The 17,971-nt window shown below is 36.1% G+C and overlaps 4 protein-coding genes and 1 long non-coding RNA gene across 7 annotated transcripts; 2 read left to right on the top strand and 3 right to left on the bottom strand.

Moving 5' to 3' along the window:
* The first annotated feature begins 30 nt into the window (after window positions 1-30).
* LOC129787701 (uncharacterized) lies at window positions 31-2,387 on the top strand. Its single transcript, XR_008750251.1, has 2 exons — window positions 31-425; window positions 2,208-2,387. It is a non-coding gene; the product is annotated as an uncharacterized LOC129787701 (long non-coding RNA).
* LOC129787693 (NFX1-type zinc finger-containing protein 1-like) lies at window positions 2,014-6,957 on the bottom strand. Of its 2 annotated transcripts, none has more exons than XM_055823423.1 (8): window positions 6,822-6,957; window positions 6,438-6,751; window positions 5,104-6,080; window positions 4,160-5,015; window positions 3,321-3,550; window positions 2,727-3,204; window positions 2,381-2,661; window positions 2,014-2,300 (listed from the first exon to the last, which is right to left on the bottom strand). In XM_055823423.1, exons 2-7 carry the CDS (start codon window positions 6,652-6,654, stop codon window positions 2,384-2,386), a joined length of 3,036 nt encoding a protein of 1,011 aa, XP_055679398.1. In that variant the 5' UTR covers window positions 6,655-6,751; window positions 6,822-6,957; the 3' UTR covers window positions 2,014-2,300; window positions 2,381-2,383. The 2 variants fall into 2 exon arrangements, with proteins under 2 accessions (XP_055679398.1, XP_055679399.1); XM_055823424.1 differs by having other exon boundaries at window positions 6,438-6,678; window positions 6,822-6,946.
* A 137-nt stretch (window positions 6,958-7,094) lies between these two features.
* Window positions 7,095-11,175, bottom strand: LOC129787692 (uncharacterized). Its single transcript, XM_055823422.1, has 6 exons — window positions 10,891-11,175; window positions 9,480-10,603; window positions 8,548-9,403; window positions 8,193-8,407; window positions 7,623-8,121; window positions 7,095-7,553 (listed from the first exon to the last, which is right to left on the bottom strand). Exons 1-6 carry the CDS (start codon window positions 11,063-11,065, stop codon window positions 7,312-7,314), a joined length of 3,111 nt encoding a protein of 1,036 aa, XP_055679397.1. The 5' UTR covers window positions 11,066-11,175; the 3' UTR covers window positions 7,095-7,311.
* Window positions 11,176-11,718: 543 nt separating this feature from the next.
* LOC129787697 (uncharacterized) lies at window positions 11,719-13,324 on the bottom strand. Of its 2 annotated transcripts, XM_055823431.1 has the most exons (3): window positions 12,698-13,324; window positions 11,896-12,226; window positions 11,719-11,814 (listed from the first exon to the last, which is right to left on the bottom strand). In XM_055823431.1, the coding sequence occupies exons 1-3, from the start codon at window positions 12,903-12,905 to the stop codon at window positions 11,769-11,771; spliced, it is 585 nt and encodes a 194-aa protein (XP_055679406.1). In that variant the 5' UTR covers window positions 12,906-13,324; the 3' UTR covers window positions 11,719-11,768. The 2 variants fall into 2 exon arrangements, with proteins under 2 accessions (XP_055679406.1, XP_055679405.1); XM_055823430.1 differs by having other exon boundaries at window positions 11,719-12,226; window positions 12,698-13,007.
* LOC129787694 (NFX1-type zinc finger-containing protein 1-like) lies at window positions 13,038-17,502 on the top strand. The gene is made up of 6 exons (XM_055823426.1): window positions 13,038-13,459; window positions 13,540-14,573; window positions 14,641-15,478; window positions 16,198-16,418; window positions 16,673-17,165; window positions 17,225-17,502. Exons 1-6 carry the CDS (start codon window positions 13,306-13,308, stop codon window positions 17,464-17,466), a joined length of 2,982 nt encoding a protein of 993 aa, XP_055679401.1. The 5' UTR covers window positions 13,038-13,305; the 3' UTR covers window positions 17,467-17,502.
* The last annotated feature ends 469 nt before the right edge of the window (window positions 17,503-17,971 follow it).

Raw genomic sequence — 17,971 nt, 5'->3', positions numbered from 1 at the left:
TTCCGAAAGTACTTGTAGCTGAATGAAGTGAAAGATTGTGTCATAGCCAAAAACGCGAACTCTCCCACAATTTATCTAATCACGGGGGAATTTTTTCATTCTCTTCATCTGCCTCACCCCGCATTCCGATTTTATGTTTTACGTCTATCAAATCATTCTCCGATCCGCTCTAATCAGATAACAACGATTTATTCTTATCACCCTCTCGCACATACCCTGTCGTCTTACTCATTATGTACACCTCTTCGACAAGGAGAACACTTGAGTACAGTACAGTGCTTGAGAAAATCAGTTCATTTCCATCGATCGTACCTGGAGGATCTCAAGAAATTCAACCGGCAACTCCCTCCATTTATCTCTTTAGTTCACAGTTCAATAAGATTTATTAATTTTTTACATCAAAATGGGATGCTGTTGTAGTACATGTAAGGATTTATTTTTTTTGTGTAATTTTAAGAAGAAAGTGAAAATCAATTTTAGATTTGATTTTTAGTTGATTAAGTGTCTGTGATATCGGGTGTCCTAAGTTAAACGCCTAATTTAAAATCAAGGCATTGGTGATTTAGAAATCTAGCCTAAAGATGATGGTTTAGAGAATTTTAAACATAAAGGAAAAGCCTGAAAAATAATAAAACTAAAAATAAAAAATATCTTCAAGTGATTGAGAGCATTGAATTTAAAATCGTGATTAATTTTTTATGTAATCACTATCATAACTCGGTGGAATGGGGGTTAAAAAACCAACGGGATTAGTTGAAAAATTCACGTCTGATTCAATATCTTTGATAAAGAATTAAAGTATATAATATTAAAAAAAAAAAATGTCATAGATGAGGTTCAAAAGAACACCGCTGGAGTACGTCAAGAATATTGATACTGAAACATTGAGTGATATTTATTATTATTATTATCATCACTATCAAGGATAATTCAATTAATTGAATTACAATCACCTTGTACTAAAATAAATTAGTCAACCACGTCTATTGATGACGACCTGTATTGAGCATACAATCAATATTTTTACGAATTCATTGACACAATGCAATGAAAAACTAATGAAACAAATTGTTCTTTAAAAATTGAAGAGAAATTTTAAACCACTTGTGATAAATATAATTTTGTAGAAGTTACAGAAGAGTTCAGTATTCGCCAAAAAGACCTACCTTTTTCGGGAAAGTCCGATAATTAATCCGGTAATTATGTATTTCGTATCACTTTAAATATGTGAAACATTCACTCTAATGTTTCATTGATCATTTTTGACGAAGCATTATTGAAACATTTTTTGTAAATTATCCCATATTTGCTCAAACAATTTTCATTAGATCAAAATCGTTTAATTCTATGACTTCTTAATCTTTTTTGGTCATTAACCTTCCAGGGGTAAAATTCTGTAAGAAGGAAAAATTCCCATTTTAAAATCGCGAAACATAAAAAGAAACGTGAAAACTCGAAAAATCTTGTGGGAATTTATCATTAGTGCCTTCTTTTTCATAGACAATAAGCTCCCTGTGCCAGTTTTCCCTGTTTTTCCTCTAGAAAAAGACTTTGAGAATTTTTGACAGAAGCTCTTCCCCATAGAGAAATCAGCCCCAGGTCTATTTTTTCCTTTTGAATAAAATGTATTTTTTTCCTGTAAAACGCGTCCACTAAAAATCCATTAAAAATAACATTCAGCCAAAAAAAATTTTTTTTGAAGATTTTGATTAAAAACTTCTCAAATAAAGACATAATTAAATCCAAAGAATCATAGCTATATAGCCATGCGTGGAATATTTCTGCATTCGCACAGAGACACCCTATATGAGGAGATTATTTAACAAATTAAATAAATTTTATTTGCGTCCCTGAAAATTGCGATAAATTCCTCTTTTTTTCTACGATGATTAAGAAAAGTGAATGAGATTGTGAATCATTTGAAGAACAAACATCAATCTGTGATTATAAAATGTTAGTCATCAAAAATTATCTCTTTTACGTGCATTCCCTACACTGTTTTCTTCCACTCAATTAAACCACATTTTTTATTTGTTTTTTTTTTTTCATTAAGTATATGTATTTTAAGAGAATAAAGTTTTTCTTGAAAAATTCACATTTCAAATTCATTTTAAAAACTTCAGAAAACTATTCAAATTATTTCGTTATTTGAATAAAAATTAAGTGAATCAGCTTACCAATTCAATTTTTGCTTTATTTTTTTTCAGCTGATCAAGCTGATATTACGCCAACACCACCAATGGCTCCTGGGGATGATCCTGCACCACGGCCTCCGATGCACGACTTCCCCACACCAGCAGCTGCAAGTAACGACGAACACTCGAGATACTGACACCCTGTATAGCTTGTAAATCATCAAAATAAGAAAAATTATTCTTACCTGTTAATCTGCATTTTGTACATCATCAAAGCAAGGATTCGTCTTGGGCACAGCAGCACCTTTTGGACAACCCTCTTCATTCAGTTTGAGAAAATCCTCAATTCCACTTGCAATCATCTCCTCATTGTGCTTCTCGCACTTTAGTGGAATACCCGAACCTGTTGCTCCTTTAGCCTTTAGTTTTTCCATTATTTCATTCCATGCGCGAAATTCCTTTGCAGCTGGATCATTTTTCTTTTCCTCTTCTTCGGAGTCCTTCAATCTGTTCACGATGTATAGGCCTGAGGAGATTAGAAAGGATTTTTTTAATCAGGAAATTCAAAGAGAATTTTTCTTTTTCACTCACCTTCTTTTGCTCTGGTCATGCAGACGCAAACATATTCATTAAATAACTTAACATGCCCTGCGAAGAAGATCACAATACGCGCCTCACTGCACTGGAAGCCAACTTTCGTGCTAACTTCAACATCTCTGAGAAGTGGAAAATGGTCCAAAAGTGAAAGCATTGCATCCGCATTCTCATCTTCCATTGTCAAGAGGACAATCTCATTGGGCTGGTAATTTTGCTGACGAAGATAACTCGCCAAGCCGAGACAGAAGAGATTTTGATAAAAATCCTCCTTTGATTGCAACGAATCACCATTGGGGTCTTTGGGGGGAAATTTCTTTCGAAGAAACGCAATCTCTTCATCCGGAAGCGCGCTGAGATTTTCATGAGTAACACAGAAAATTCTCTGTTGTACCCCACGAATTGGTTCGTAGCTCTTAACCACTTCAGCATCGTGGTAATCATCGTAGAGGGTCCCACGCACCAAGTCAGCAATCTTTGATGAGAATTACAAAGGAATTGCATGAATTTTTGCATTGGGCCAACGGAACAGTGGTTGGGAAAAAGGATATTTATATATTTTATTGATTTTCAGGCAATTTTGATACTTACCTCGGGATGCATTCGATACTGCATGCTCAACCGGACATTATTCAATCCATTATCAATCATTCTGGCGAAGAGATTCAATTTGGTACATTCGGCGCCCATTTCCAGGTTACATTCGCGCCAATGCTCCTCCTGAAGATTAATATCTCCAATCAGGATCAGTTGTTGCACATCCTCTGTTAGTGAATTAACAATACGCGCTTCAGATACTTCCGAAACTTCATCAAAAATCACTGGAAAAAAAATTAAAGACATTTAAAGGGAACTTGAGTCTTTTAAGGCGGGTCTCTTGGGCAAACTGTTGGAACTGACATACTTCTAAGTTTTTTATGGGGTTTTTCTTAAACTTGGTTTTTCGATGTAGGCCACATTTAAAGACTTATTATTGAAGAGTAAGGAAATCACTTTCCGCCATCTTAGGTGCGACGCCATCTTGTGATTTTTCTCATAACACAAAGGTAGGTTTTTCTCAGGATCTACTGGATAGATTTTGATGGAGTAAAAAGCAAATGAAAAGAGGAAATATCAATGCAGATTTTGATGTACCAGAATTTTGAATTTCCATTCTGGGGCTAAGAAAAGTGGAAATATGTGACTTTTGTGCAGAAATTTTTGACGTGCCTTCCTACCTTTGTGTTTTGAGGAAAATCTCAAGATGGCGTCGCATCTAAGATGGCGGAAAGTGATTTTCTTACCCTTCAATAATAAGTCTTTAAATGTGGCCAACACCGGAAAATCGAGTTTAAGAAAAACTTATTGTTAGAGAGAAATAAAAATATTTAATTTCACAGCTCTCAAAAGAGACCCCTCTTAATTTTCTAAGAAAAGAAAATTCAAATTACCAACTGTAGGACAAAGCAATTCCACAAGATCGTGATATTTTGCCGTTGCAGTTGTAGTCATGGCCAAAATACGCTTATCCTGGCATCCAAAGTACATCCACATTCGATAAATTTGATCAAACTTATCAATCGCCTCACGGTGGATACGAAGAGTCTCCCGGACGTCTTCCGCAGCTTCTTCTCCACGAACCTTGAAGCTTTCCATCGCATCAACGAAATCCTTCTTCGCACTCACACACTGGTTGTATGCATTGCTCTTAACGCGTCCATACTTCAAGTCCGTTTCAATGGGACTCAAGGTGAACTTCTCAATCTCCGGATCATGAATAAATGTTCCAATCCGGACAATTTCATCGGTGAGAGATGAAAATTTCAGTGTCATCCTGTCCAAAACCCAATTTTTATGACTTACAAGGAGGATTCTCGTTGATGGATCAACCAAGAGACATTCTGCAATTTTTACAGCAACCGCAGTCTTTCCCGTGCCAGGAGGTCCATGAATTATGGTCAATCTCTTCTTGAGACCCATCTCAAGTGCTTTCAATTGCTCTTGATCCATCAACTGCAGGGAGGCGTCATTTGCCAGCTCAGCAGTGAAATCAACATTCCCCGCAATATTGGTTGATTCTTCGCAATCAATGAAGAATTCCTTCATTGGAAATGTTGCGGAGGAGATCTTCTCCAGAAATTCCAGCGTAAAGTATTTTGTTACAAATTTGCAGGGAATTGTTAGGAGAAAGAGATCCTTGTTGAAAATACTCTCCTTAACATTCTCCATGTAGACAATGTCAATAATGACGAAACCCTGTTCCCTGGCTCTTTCCGGAACGTGTGGAACTACAGCAACAATGATGTCCTTCAATTTATTTTTTTTTTATTAAAAAGAAATTTATTCATTAAAATTGTATAAAAAAAACTTTAAAAAAAATTAAAGATAAACCTACATTGAATTCTGACGATGTTGAGAGGAAGAGCGGAACCATATTTCCCAGACGCAACTTCTCCTCTGTAACTTCCTCCCTGACATCCTTGGGCAGCCTCCCAAAGGTTCGTTTATTTGGCGCCAAATCCATGAGGAAAAGTTTCTTCCCCATTTCCATAAAAGGCGGATAATGCGGAAAAATCCTCACGCATGGGAAAATATTAGAGCCATTGACATCCTTCAGGAGAACCCCGTTCTTCTGCTCCTCATCCAACTCTCTGTACCCCTGAAGGCCATCAAGGAGATGCCCCAGGAAAAAAGCTCTTCCATGTAGGATGTGATATTCCAAGAAATCACCAATTCCTTCGAACTTTCCATTTTTAATCTTTGGAAGGACATACTCTGGCTTCCTTTTCATGTCCTGAACACTGGCATAGAGTGTCCCTTTGTAGAAATAATTATTCTCCAATTTCTCAAGGAGCTTTGTGAGCTTCACGCGCATCTTCACGAGGGTTCTGTGGGTCTTCCCATCGAGAATTCGGCAGAGTCCTCGAGTGCATGAAATCCAGCAATTTTTGGACTCCTGAAATCTCTTTGCGTACCTACAGAAGGTTTCCAAACTTGCCCAAACTTGGTCAGCTCGGGGAAGGGGATTCGGTTCATTATGCTCCTCAAGATTAGCAGCATACTTCACATAGATCATAATATCGTTGCGAAAGGTGGCGTTGTGGCCAAAGATTCTATTGGTGAGTTCCTTTAGGTGATGCCGAAGAGGGACTTTGTGGAGCTTTCCCAGAATCAGGATGAGCATGATGATGGTTTCGTGGGATTTTCCATCTTCCAGAACGGTGTTTTCGAATTTTAACACATCACTCATGATACTCAAAAATGCCGAGAAGGTATCCAATGCCAGAATTCCCTCGAGTTCATTAAGGGAGAATTTTCGGGAGGCATACTTGGAAATTCTTAAGGGCCTCACATTGTTCTGACTTGCAGAATCTGAAGATTTGTTTCAATTAAAATAATTTTAAATCTATCTTAAACTTTTTTTTTTTGGTTTATCTGATAGAATTTTGAATGATTTTAAATCTATCTTTATTAGATTAAAAGAAAATAATTTTAAAAAAATCTAACTAGACCTGAAGAAACAGACAAGGATTCCCCGAAACGTCATAACAGAAAGAGATCTTTTCAATACAGGGTTATTTTAGGCAATGCAGAGCTTCAAAATTTCGTAGATTTTTAATATTCTTGAACTTTTTTTGGAGTTCTTGAGACAAACTTAAATCTTTGAATTCTTTTTAGACAAAATGAAGGGAAAACAAATAAAACTTCCATTAGAAATAAAAGGCCTACCTTGAGGTGCTTCAGCAGATCCGGAAGCATTCGCAGGATGGGTTGGAACATCCCCTGCAGCTCCATCGCTCTGAACATCCTTCTGATGATCAATCTTCCCGGAATTTTCTTTTACGTTTGAAGGACTCATTTCCTTCTTTTCCTTCAAATTCTCATCATCCTCACCGCACATCTTATGGCCTTCCAACGGTACTTCCCCTGGCTCTATCGTGTCCATTGCAGTACTATTAATTTCTCAGAACTGCAACAAAATGCGTAGAAAGACGAAATTTTTCTTTGAACTTTTTCCTTTTGAATTGAACCCTTTTCGACACCTGAATAAACGCAATAATACAGCAAATAACATCATGATTTGTTGGCTAATTAGATATAGAATTATAATACCTTTCCTCCTTGTAAGTATTTCACAAAATTTATCAGAAATCACCGCAAATCAACTCCTTTAATCCAATTTTTCACTGAAACTATTTTTTTTTTGGATCCAACCGCGTTTTTGCCGTTATTTCATCATCATAGTGATTCATCAATTCGCCACGATAGCGCTGTTGTCAGTTGGTGACTTCTTGAAGATCTTCAAACTTTGTAAGAAAATGGTAAAACCGTTAGCCGACTGCTCGCTTTTTTATCAATTGCAAATTATTCGGAATAAAAAAAAACATTTTTTTTTACAATAAACAATAGAACTTTACAAAACCTTTATTACAAAATATTTAAGAATAACCAGATTTACATAACATAATCAAAAAAAAAATATTTAAGAATAACCAGATTTACATAACATAATCAGAAAACGAGTAAAGCAAACATTTTTTTTTTATAAGAATTCACTTTGCTTGAGCCCTCTTTGAGACATCCTTGACGATTTTCTAAAAATTCAACCCATCAGGCACGGATGTCTTCCATCCATACATGGTAATCTACTTCCAATACTACAGCCTTCATTGATAAAGATCTCAAAGTCCAGGTAGGTCACCATTTTTATCTCAGCTCCGTGTACTTCACATCTAGCCGGAAAATATGTTGCAATAGCTTGCATTTCCCGTAACTTCGATGACACTCTCTTCCAGACTTGATTTTCTTCCGGCATGGTGCTTAGATTTTCAACAATAATCAGACCTGGAAGGAGAAAAAAAATGGAAATCAGAACAAACTCTTTTTATCTATTAAAAAAAAAAGAAGTTGTACCTTCTCGTGCTCGAGTCAAGAGTGAGCTGAGAATTCCTTCCTCCTCTGGAAATCCAATTTCCTTCTCATTTTCATTTCTTAGAAGACAAACAATTCCCAGACGACATTCTTTGCCAGCAAAGTGATTAATCGACTTGACTTGAACATTTTTGTATATCGTAAAGATTGACATACAGCGTTCAACAGCATCTTCATGTGCATCATCCGATGTCAGTATTACAATATCGTTTTTGGTATACCCATGATTGAACAAATAAAGTACAAGTTTCGAAATAAAAAGCAGGGTGGCGACATTTTCTTTTGTAGCGTAGGCGATTTTATAGTAAGCAAAGTTGTTGGCACATAAACCAAGCAGTTCTCTGTTCGCAACTTCGATTGGTTCAATAGTTGTTGTGACGCAGAAGAGATTTCTTCCAATTCCACTAATGGGTAGGATATTTCTCACATCATCCCCATCAACAAGATCATTGAAGAAAACGTCACGTACCAATTCAGCAATCTTGAAACATTTAAACAGAGATAAAGATTAGTTACCGCGATATTCGGAATTAACGATATTTCAATACTAACATCCGGGTGCATCCTGTATTGAATATTCAGTTTGACTGCATACCCTTTTTCAATTGTTCGTTCAAAGTATGTTGTTCCAGGGAGATGATTCGGAAATGTAGTTTTGCCGAAGGAAATCTGCGTCGGATCTCCAATCATAATCAAATGTTCTGTGGAGTTTTTTAAGGCTGTAATGAGATGTGGCTCAGGCAACAATGCAGCATCTTCCACGATAACTAAATAGGAAAGAATATTTTAGTTAGTTTTTGACAAAAATTGCGGTTTAGGTTCTAGGCCTATAGTCTTAGGTTGAAGCAGGCTCAACTAAACCCGCCAAAAAATCTAGCACTTATAAAAGAAATTGAAAAATATTTACCAACTGTGGGACGAAAGAATTCCACATACAAACGATATTTTGCAGCTCCAACTGACGTAATCCCCATTATTCTCATATTGTGGCGAGTTAAATAGTATTGAAAGGGCAACAAATCAGCTTCCTTCAAAAGCTTGTGGTAGACATTTTGAAATTTCTTGTCAATGGGATTCTGTTGACCTTCTTCGTATTCTGGAGGATTTGCCGATGTAGCATTAAATTCTATTACTGCTGATTGAAATTCGTATAATGTTCTGTTGATGATTTTAATAAATCTTTTATCTTTTACTAAGATCTCTTCCGGCAGCACGTAATTCTTTAAGCCTTCTTCAGTTACGGAAGTGCCAACTCGAACAATACTATTCGTTAGTGTCAAACAACGCACCATGGCATCATCCAAAAAGGAATTTCGGTAGGAAACCACTAGAATTTTGTGTGATGTTCTAGAAAGCAAATGCTTCATGATATGATGAAAGACAAGTGACTTTCCAGTTCCAGGATATCCATGAATTACGGTCACTCTTTGCGAAAGCGCTTTTTGGACTGCCTCAAATTGCTGCATATTCAGTTCAAAATTTTGCAAATCATTCAAATGCTCAGGCAGCAGATTCACGGGCCTCTCACAATGAACCAAGTATTCCTTCATTGGAATTTCCGCTGCAGATGTGTACTGAAGGACTTTTAGTGTATGAAATTTTTGTTCAAAAGTCTCAGGTATTGTTACAAGGAATAGATCCCTGTTGAGGATAGTTTCATAGATATTTTCCAATCCGAAAATTTGAATCATAGCATAACCATTTTTATTGTATGTCGCCATATTTTTTGGAAACTTAACTGATACGGCTGTGATGATGTCCTTCTAAAAAAACAAAATAAAAAAAAATCTAAACTTTTTTAGATAGATCGATGGGTTTTTTTTCTTAAAAATTACCCACCGTGAAATTACTTGTTGTAGACAGAAGGTAAACCACTGGAATATTTTTACGTAAATCCCTTCCAATTACTTCGTCCCAAACGTTTGAGAACAATACACCGTCCTTCCGGTGGAAGGGCGCCAAATCAAGATAGTAGTATTTTAAAAACTCTTGTTTATGAAATGGGTCGTGGAGTTTCACGCGTGGATAGATGTTTATGCCATAAAAGTCCCTAAAGACAGCCTTTTTCTTCTGTTCCTTATCGAGCGCATTATACTGGGCTATTCCTTCACCAACTCGAGATAGGAAGTAATCTTTTAAATAATTAACTTGAAAATCCAAGTAATCGTGCACATTCCTGAATGACCCATTTGTGATTTGAGGTATATGAAGTTTGGGGTTTTGCAAATCATGCAGTGTGGCATAAATCTTCCCGCTATAGAAGTAATTGTGTCTCAATTCTTCATACAATCCACTGAATATCAAATATTTTTCAACGAAAGCTTCATGTTTATTCCCGTGGAGTATGCGACATATGTGCCCAGTGAGGGAAGCCCAACAGTTGTTGGTTCCGGTTAATCCTTCAATCTTCTTTGCATACTTGCAGATTCTCTCCAAACTGCTCCAAACTCCATCGGCGTAAGGAATCGAATTAACTTCATTGTTCATCTGAAGGTAAATGGCATAATTTATGTATTCCGTAAGGCCATGGTGAAATTTGGTGTTTTCTGCCAAAATGGGTCGCATTAAGTCTTCCAGGAGAAATTTAATTGGAGTCTCATGCAATTTGCCCAGGATATTTATGAGGATGACAACAGTTCCATGGGTATTCTCTTCATAGTGAACTGTACGAATGAATGGCTCAATTTTCGCGAATATTTCAAGTGATGCTTGCACGGAATCCATCATTAGAAATGATAAAAGTTTTTCATCAGACATGTGGGGAGCTTTTTTCAGCTCTTCCAATTCTTTTTCGAAATCAGCGCTAGGCTCAGTAACTTTTGGCGATCTTGGTGATATCGGTACTTTTGGTGATGCCGGTGATATTGGTGAATCGGAACGATCAGGTTCCTTATTTCTGTCTCTCCAAGTGGATAACAAACCTAACTCGATTGGTGGCGGCTTATTGCGACGTTTTATTCCTTCTACATATTCCGCGGGAGAAGAATATGATATTGAACATGAATTTGGAGTTACATCATTTACAAGATTTCATCGAGATCAAACAAAAAATCAATTTTTTTATTGAATAAAATTCTTCAATCGATCAATGACAATAGCAATTGTCATGTGTAAAGCTGCGAGTTTAGCTCATTTTTTTGCTGAACGAGCAAAGAAAGATTTATGTCGTTTATTTCAATTTATTAAGATTTATTTATGCTCAAAGTTATGCCAAATCGCTTTTTTTATGCTGGAAAATTAAAAATCTTACCTTGAGGGCTTCCAGGGACCGCCATACTTTTTTCCGGGGAAGGGCTCTCTTGGCGAGCTTTTCGAATTGCCCCTCCTGAAGGATTCATTGGTGGAGATGGCGGTGATCGTTGGGTCCTCTTACCCCGTGGGCTACCATAGCCACCACTTTTAGAGCTTCCTGCACCTTCATCCATTTTTTAAACCACAAAATTCACGGAAATAAATTTGCTGCGCCGCGTTTTTCACTTCTCTTCACTAAACCAGAATAACGGTCGAATAACGGAACATTTTTTAACAAAGAGATCACTTAATTTCTTAATTTAGCCGCCAGAGGAGCTGTAAGCAGTTGGGAGATTTTTTTTTGAAATTGTTCGTTAATTTTTTCGAGTAATAATATTGCGAATATAAAGAAAAATTTAGGATTTTTTTTATTAATTGTAGTTAATTTCAGGAGTCCTTCAACTTAAATCAAGGGGTAGATTCTGATAATTTTTTTTCTTTTATTTTCTAACAACTGAAAAGGTGCTGTAAGATTTTGAAAGATGAGTGTTCTTAAATCGCGTTCTAAAAGAGAAAAACAAAGAATTTGTTGTTCAGGAAAGAAGGCATAGAAAAGTAATTTTCCTGTAAAAATACGATCAAAGATAGAAATAAAATGTAAGAATCCTATAAGATTTTTCCCGGAATACCAAATATCTTATAATTGACAAATTGTAAGAAAGGAAAAGATTTTTATCAGAACGTACCCCCAAGACCCTTTTATTTTAAGTGTTTCAACTGAATGAGATTTTTAGGATACTTTTGAAATCTTTCAAAAAACTTTATTAATACAAATAAAACAATAAAATTAGCCAATTTAGAGATTTATTAATGTTTACAGTGAACTCCATTCCATTATTAAGAGTGCTCCGTCTCTTCCTTTATTTTCCTCTTGCTGATGTGCCTGGAAGGATTTTTAGAGAAAAATAATTCTTTAGATTTTCCATAATTCTTAACATTTTGTTTTTTTTTATCGAATAAATACCAAAATAGTGTTGATTTGGGTATACCCAATCGTAGGGACATGTCCTGCAGCGGCATATCCGGATTTTTCCTGGAAAATTCTCTAATTTGTTCTGTATCAAATTTTGATGGTCTCCCAGTTGGTTTCTTCGTTTGCGCGCTACAACAAGGACAACGCTGATCCTTTATTGTGAGTTTCTTATACCACCTGTAGCATTGGCGCAATGATATTGAATTCTTTCCGTAAATACTGCAGATGTTCTGGTATGCCTGCGATGGAGTCTTCTTTGTGATTTTGTAGTGCAAAAGTACGTGATGGATGTGATTTTTGCACACAGATACAGGTGAGTGTTCTGTAAGAATAATCATTACCTAATTTTTTTTAATGCTAAATTCATCATGTTTAATTTTCCTAATATTTGTTATTCTTTGACTTTATTTATTCATATATCTGTTTTTAATGAATTTGTCATTTACCCCTTGGAGGATTTTGCTGGCCAAAATGGCCAATTCGAGTTTTTTTAATCGCCAAAAGATTAAAATCTGTTTAACATTTCGTGATAAATTCTACATATCGTCGAAAGAAAACTTGGAAAAATATTTTCTTTTGAGAGAAAATAAAGATTAAACTTTTGAGGTTAGAAACCTCGATCCTCCAGTGTTGAAAAACAAAGGAAAATAAAAAAAAGGATGCAAAACATAACTTTCAACGGTTTCGATCAATTGCAATATAACGTCTCTTTCTTGAAAGGAAAGCGAGTTTAAAAAAAATATTTGGAAATCAATATCAAAGAAATTCTATTTATATTTGATGTTTATCAGACCTTTGCTGTACTCGTTATCCTCCTGGTTATCCCAGGAATGTTCAGGAAACTCAGGAACTGATGAGCTGGAGGATTCCTTTGACATTTCTTGATCTTTCTCGTCCAGAAATTCACTTTTTATCGTAATTTGAGAAACTTCTTGAATTTCAAATGGTTCACATTTTATTCCTATTTCCTGGCCAAGATAATCTTCATCGGGATCACACATTTTTATGTTTTTCAAGCAAAACAAATTATAGAAAATAATTTTTAATTTTATGATGTTTGTTTTAATTTTTATGACATTTCACGCAGCTGTGTGTTTCAGCTACTCGCCACCCGTAGCGCTATCATCTGTCAAAGACAGCTGACAGAATTTATGAAACGCGGATTAAATTTTCTCGGCGACTATAAAAAGAAAATGATTATTTTTTATTATTCATTCGATAATTATACGTGATTCAATTAAAATCTGGTTGAAGAAATACTTGAAGTTCTTTTTATCAATAAGTTTTATTTTACAAAAGTGTTTAAAGGTTGAAAAAAAGAATTTAAATAATCCGAAATTGTTGAAAACTAAATTGATCTTAATTTTAATTTTTTTGTGAAAAGTTGATTTTTTGGGCAAAATGAGTGATTCTGATAATTGGTTTGATAAGGATATTGAGGAATTTAAGGCACCAGTAAGGAAAATCGAAGCAAAAGATCCTACAAGAGACTCCCAGGAAGATTTGGAAGGATCAGGAGGAAGTTCAAGCGTACCTTTTGTACCTCCAGGAGAAGGTAAATTATCTTATTTTATTTTCTCAAGTTTGTACAATTTATGGAATAAAAAATCATATCATTTTGCAATAAATCCATAGATTACGGAGGAAGCTACAACGTACCTATGCCGACAAAGACACCACAAACTAATGCAAAGCAAAGCAAGAAATCAAAGAAAAAGGAAGAAGGAGCAACTGAAGCTTCTGCAGTCTTACCAATTCCTCCGAAAAAATTGCAAGGGATCGTAGAAATGGATTCTGTGGATATTTTTGTCGAAATTATGAGCAAATTAGAGAATTTCACCGTAAATGCATTTGAAATGGACAAGTCATTCAACACTACAATAATTTTGATAAGAATTCTTGCAAAAATTCATGAAATTCCTCTAAATTACAACGTTGAACACATAATGAATCAAATAATGAAACCCAATGATGCTCTTCTGCGGGATATCCATTCATACGTGGTATATGCCGCTGATCTGGAGGAGAAAAATCTCCCAAATTTACTCTCAAATGCCCATCATGTTTGGAATGATTTAGAAATCATTTGTATGTATGGCGTAAAATATCGCGGAGGGGAGAATTTGTGGGAAAATCTTGCAAGAATGATTTTCAACGTCCTCAAAGAGAAGAGTCAAAGTTCACTTTTGGACAGGAGTATTGTCTTTGGGAAGATTCTCGAAGACATGGCGAGTAATTACTTTTACCCCGAAGCCATTTGTGGGAGTTTGAGGGAGGTAAATGAGCTGGAAGACTTGCCAAAAGTTAAGCGTGGCAAAAAGGCGGATACGCAGAAATACCTGGAATACCATTTTTTGCATCTAAAAAGTATCTTTATGCAGCAGCTCCACAATGGGGTAAAGAGTCTTCGTCTTTGTGGTGATGAATTGAAGAGTGGGGCTGTTTTGAGGGATGTCGGTGGTACAAATGTCTTTCCTTGCGTTCGAATTCGCAAGAGTTTCTTCCAATTTATGGCCTTCAAGGATAAATACTTTTTGCTTGATTTGGCGCCTCACATGAGGAATGATGAACATGCAATACCCGATGATGTGAGAAAGGATGTAACAAGCCGAGAGTTTCTCCTGCAACCTGGATCTCTTATCTTCCTTTCCACATCTTCAGCCTTTGAGGTAAAAAAAAAAACTAATATTACAAAAAAAATTTTTTTCAAGCAAAATCTTTTATTTGTTCCAATAGAATATGATTGTGGCAGAAATTCCCTACCTTCCGGATGAGATACAGAAAGAAGGATTCCTAATTATTGATATTCTCCAAATGGAAAATATTGAGGAATGCATTTTGAATAGAGATCTCATTCTTGTGACAATTCCCATTTTATTTGAACCAATCTATCAAAATCTCAAAGCTCTCAAGAGATTTTCAACTAAAACCCTCCCAATGGGGGAATACTTTGTTAATTACGAAAAATCACCCCGTCTTCCCGATGGAATTTATAAACAGAAAAACTTTGAGGCATTGGGAATGAATGAGAAGCAATTTGAGGCATTCACGTTAGCGCTCACGCAAAAATTGAGCCTTATTCAGGGTCCCCCTGGTACGGGGAAGACATCAGTTGCCCTCAATATTGTTCAACATCTCCTCCCAAACACTTCCTTGAGGATTCTCGTTGTAACCTACAGGAATTTAGCATTGGACAAATTTCTTCTTGAATGTTCGGCATTTACTGAAAAAATCGTGAGACTGGGTCATCAATTTGCCGATCCGGCAGTTAAGAAATTTTCTCCAGATAAAAGTCTCCTTGATCAACGATATCGGCATATAAAATGGAAATCCTACAGTGAATACAGAGAAATAATGGAAAAGTTTGTGGATGAAATGAAATGCCTCGATGTGGGTGATTCAAAGGAAACAATTTTAGAGAGTTTCAACAACTTGCGAAAAGCAACAATGAGATTGAATCAACTTTCAACACTCGATATGTACCACAGTTGTCGTGATGCGAGGATTATTGGAATGACAACGAGTGGTGCTGCAAGAAATCATGAATTACTGGAACTTCTTCGGCCACAAATTGGTAAGTTAATGGTAGTCATGTCGTGTGAGGAAACACGCGGAAAAAATTTCAACAAAATTATGTTCAATTCAGGAGAAATTCTGGAAAGATTTGCCTCAAAAATGCATAAAATTACGTCACAACTGAAATTTTTGTTTTAAGTTTTTGGTGTTTTAGGAAAATTCCTTCCGATTGCGTCAGCCAAGGGACGGTAGGTCAACCCTACCGAGTTATGCCTCAGATAGTTGCAAAGAAAAGTCAGTTATAGATAAGTGAAAGAAAATTGTTGAAAAAAGAGAATTCTCCTGCATAAAAAACCACATGATCACCAATATCAGACGATTGACGATTCCCAAACAAAGACACAATTGACCACTGAGGAAGACGCACAGAAGCGTCGAAAGCTTTGGCCCTAAAATTGAAAGGATGTGTTTGGGTTGACCTACCGTCCCTTGGCTGACGCAATCGGAAGGAATTTTCCTAAAACACCAAAAACTTAAAACATCCCGTCAGTTTCCACTGGTGAAATTTTTGTTTCTTCAAATGTATGAAACATTCACGCAAGTGTTTCATCGGCGAGTTTTGACATAAGACACTGTTGAAACATCTTTCAAAATACTTTTGTTAGATTCATCGATGAAACATTAGCGTAAATGTTTTGTGTGCTGACGTAATTCTTCATTTTCAAATAGACTCCTTAAGACTAATTAATTAATTAATTTTAAATCTCTGTTACGCAGTGATCATGGAGGAAGCTGCTGAAGTACCAGAATCCCACATAATTACAACACTAACTGAATTTACAGAGAAACTTATCCTTATTGGTGATCATAAACAACTATTTCATAATTTTGATGCAAATCTCTATAGTAGTAACTACACAGAATCACTTTTTGGCAGATTAATTGGAATTGGTGTGCAAAATGTCTGCCTCAACGTTCAGTACCGCATGCATCCTGATGTAAGTTTTATCAAAAAAATCTCAAAATTCAATTGAATCTTGCACCAAAGCTTTACTTTTAAAGGAAAAGTGATTTGTTAATGAAATATAAATGAAGAAGAAGAAGAAATTGTGTCATAAAAAATATTTTTGATTGGCTGATCAATTTGGACAATGCTTGTTCATTGGCTTGTGCATAAAGGTGGAGCTTTGGTGCAATGTTAATTAAAATGGAGATTAAATAGATTTTATCATTCTAAATTAAATATCCACAGATTGCTGATTTAATCCGTCCAACAATATACAAAGGCCTCAAAGATGGTGAAAATGTAAAGCAGTACAAAGCAATTAAGGGTGTTGTGAGAAATCTCTTTTGTATTTCGCACAAGAACCTCGAGAGTCTTGCAGAGGAACGTTATGCCATGTTAAAAAAGGAATTTCCCATGGGAAGAAACGCTTCGACGTCAAAAGAAAATTTCTATGAAATGCTCTTCACTGTGGGCTTGGCAAATTACCTCCGGCAGCAGGGCTATCAATCCCATGAAGTTGTCATACTTACAACGTATTCTGGCCAACAGGCTGCTACTGCATCCATTCTCATGCAATTCCCATGGCTGAAAGAGGTTGAGGTGCACACAGTTGATAGTTTTCAGGGTCAGGAGTGTCGGATTGTGATTCTTTCCCTCGTAAGGAGTAATCAAGATGGAAATATTGGATTTCTCATTAATGAGCAGCGTCTTTGTGTTCTCCTAACACGTGCCAAAGAAGGTGGGAAAGTAACTTTTTCTCCCAAGGAAATAATTAAAAGACAATTAATTTATTTATAGGACTCTATATTGTTGGCAATATGGATCTCTTGGTAAAGAAGAGCGACATTTGGGGGCATATTGAGAGGAAACTTAAGGAAAAACAAGCAATTGGACCGGGTCTGCCAATTAAATGTGAAAAACATTCATGCGAAATGATTGCAACCGGAATGGAGGATTTTCTGAAATTTTCCCGAGATGGATGTCCTGTCGGAGAGAAGTTGCCTAAACTTACAAAAAATCCCTGCCTTGACAATTTGTAAATTTTTATAAATAAAAACGAGATTTTTGATCAGAAAGAATTTTTTTTATGTTGCTAGAGGCTTCCGGTGTTCGTCAGAGGAAAATTCCCGCTCACCCAAGGAAAAGCAGCAATTTATGCCAAAGCTTTCGAGCCCAATAGTGGCTCTTCTTCAGTGGCTGAAAGGACACATTTATTTCAATACATTGAACATAAGTTTTTTACATAATTACATAATTTTTCTCAATAATTTTCAGAACAATAAATCTTTCAGACAACTCCCTCCCACTCACTTTTGCTTGTTGTTACTTGGGGATTGTCCTCCTCTCTCTATGTTCCACAAACTCATTAGGATTTCCCGCAGATTTTTCCTTTTTAATTTTCAATTTTTCTTTTTCACTCTTTGTACTTTTGTGTTTGGCGTCCTTTCAGCCACTGAAGAAGAGACACTATTGGGCTCGAAAGCTTTGGCATAAATTGCTGCTTTTCCTTGGATGAGCGGGAATTTTCCTCTGACGAACACCGGA

This window comes from Lutzomyia longipalpis, chromosome 1, assembly GCF_024334085.1.
Source record: "Lutzomyia longipalpis isolate SR_M1_2022 chromosome 1, ASM2433408v1".
Lineage (NCBI taxonomy): Eukaryota > Metazoa > Arthropoda > Insecta > Diptera > Psychodidae > Lutzomyia > Lutzomyia longipalpis.
Note: the sequence above shows the minus strand (reverse complement) of the source record. Positions and strands in the feature narration are given on the sequence as shown.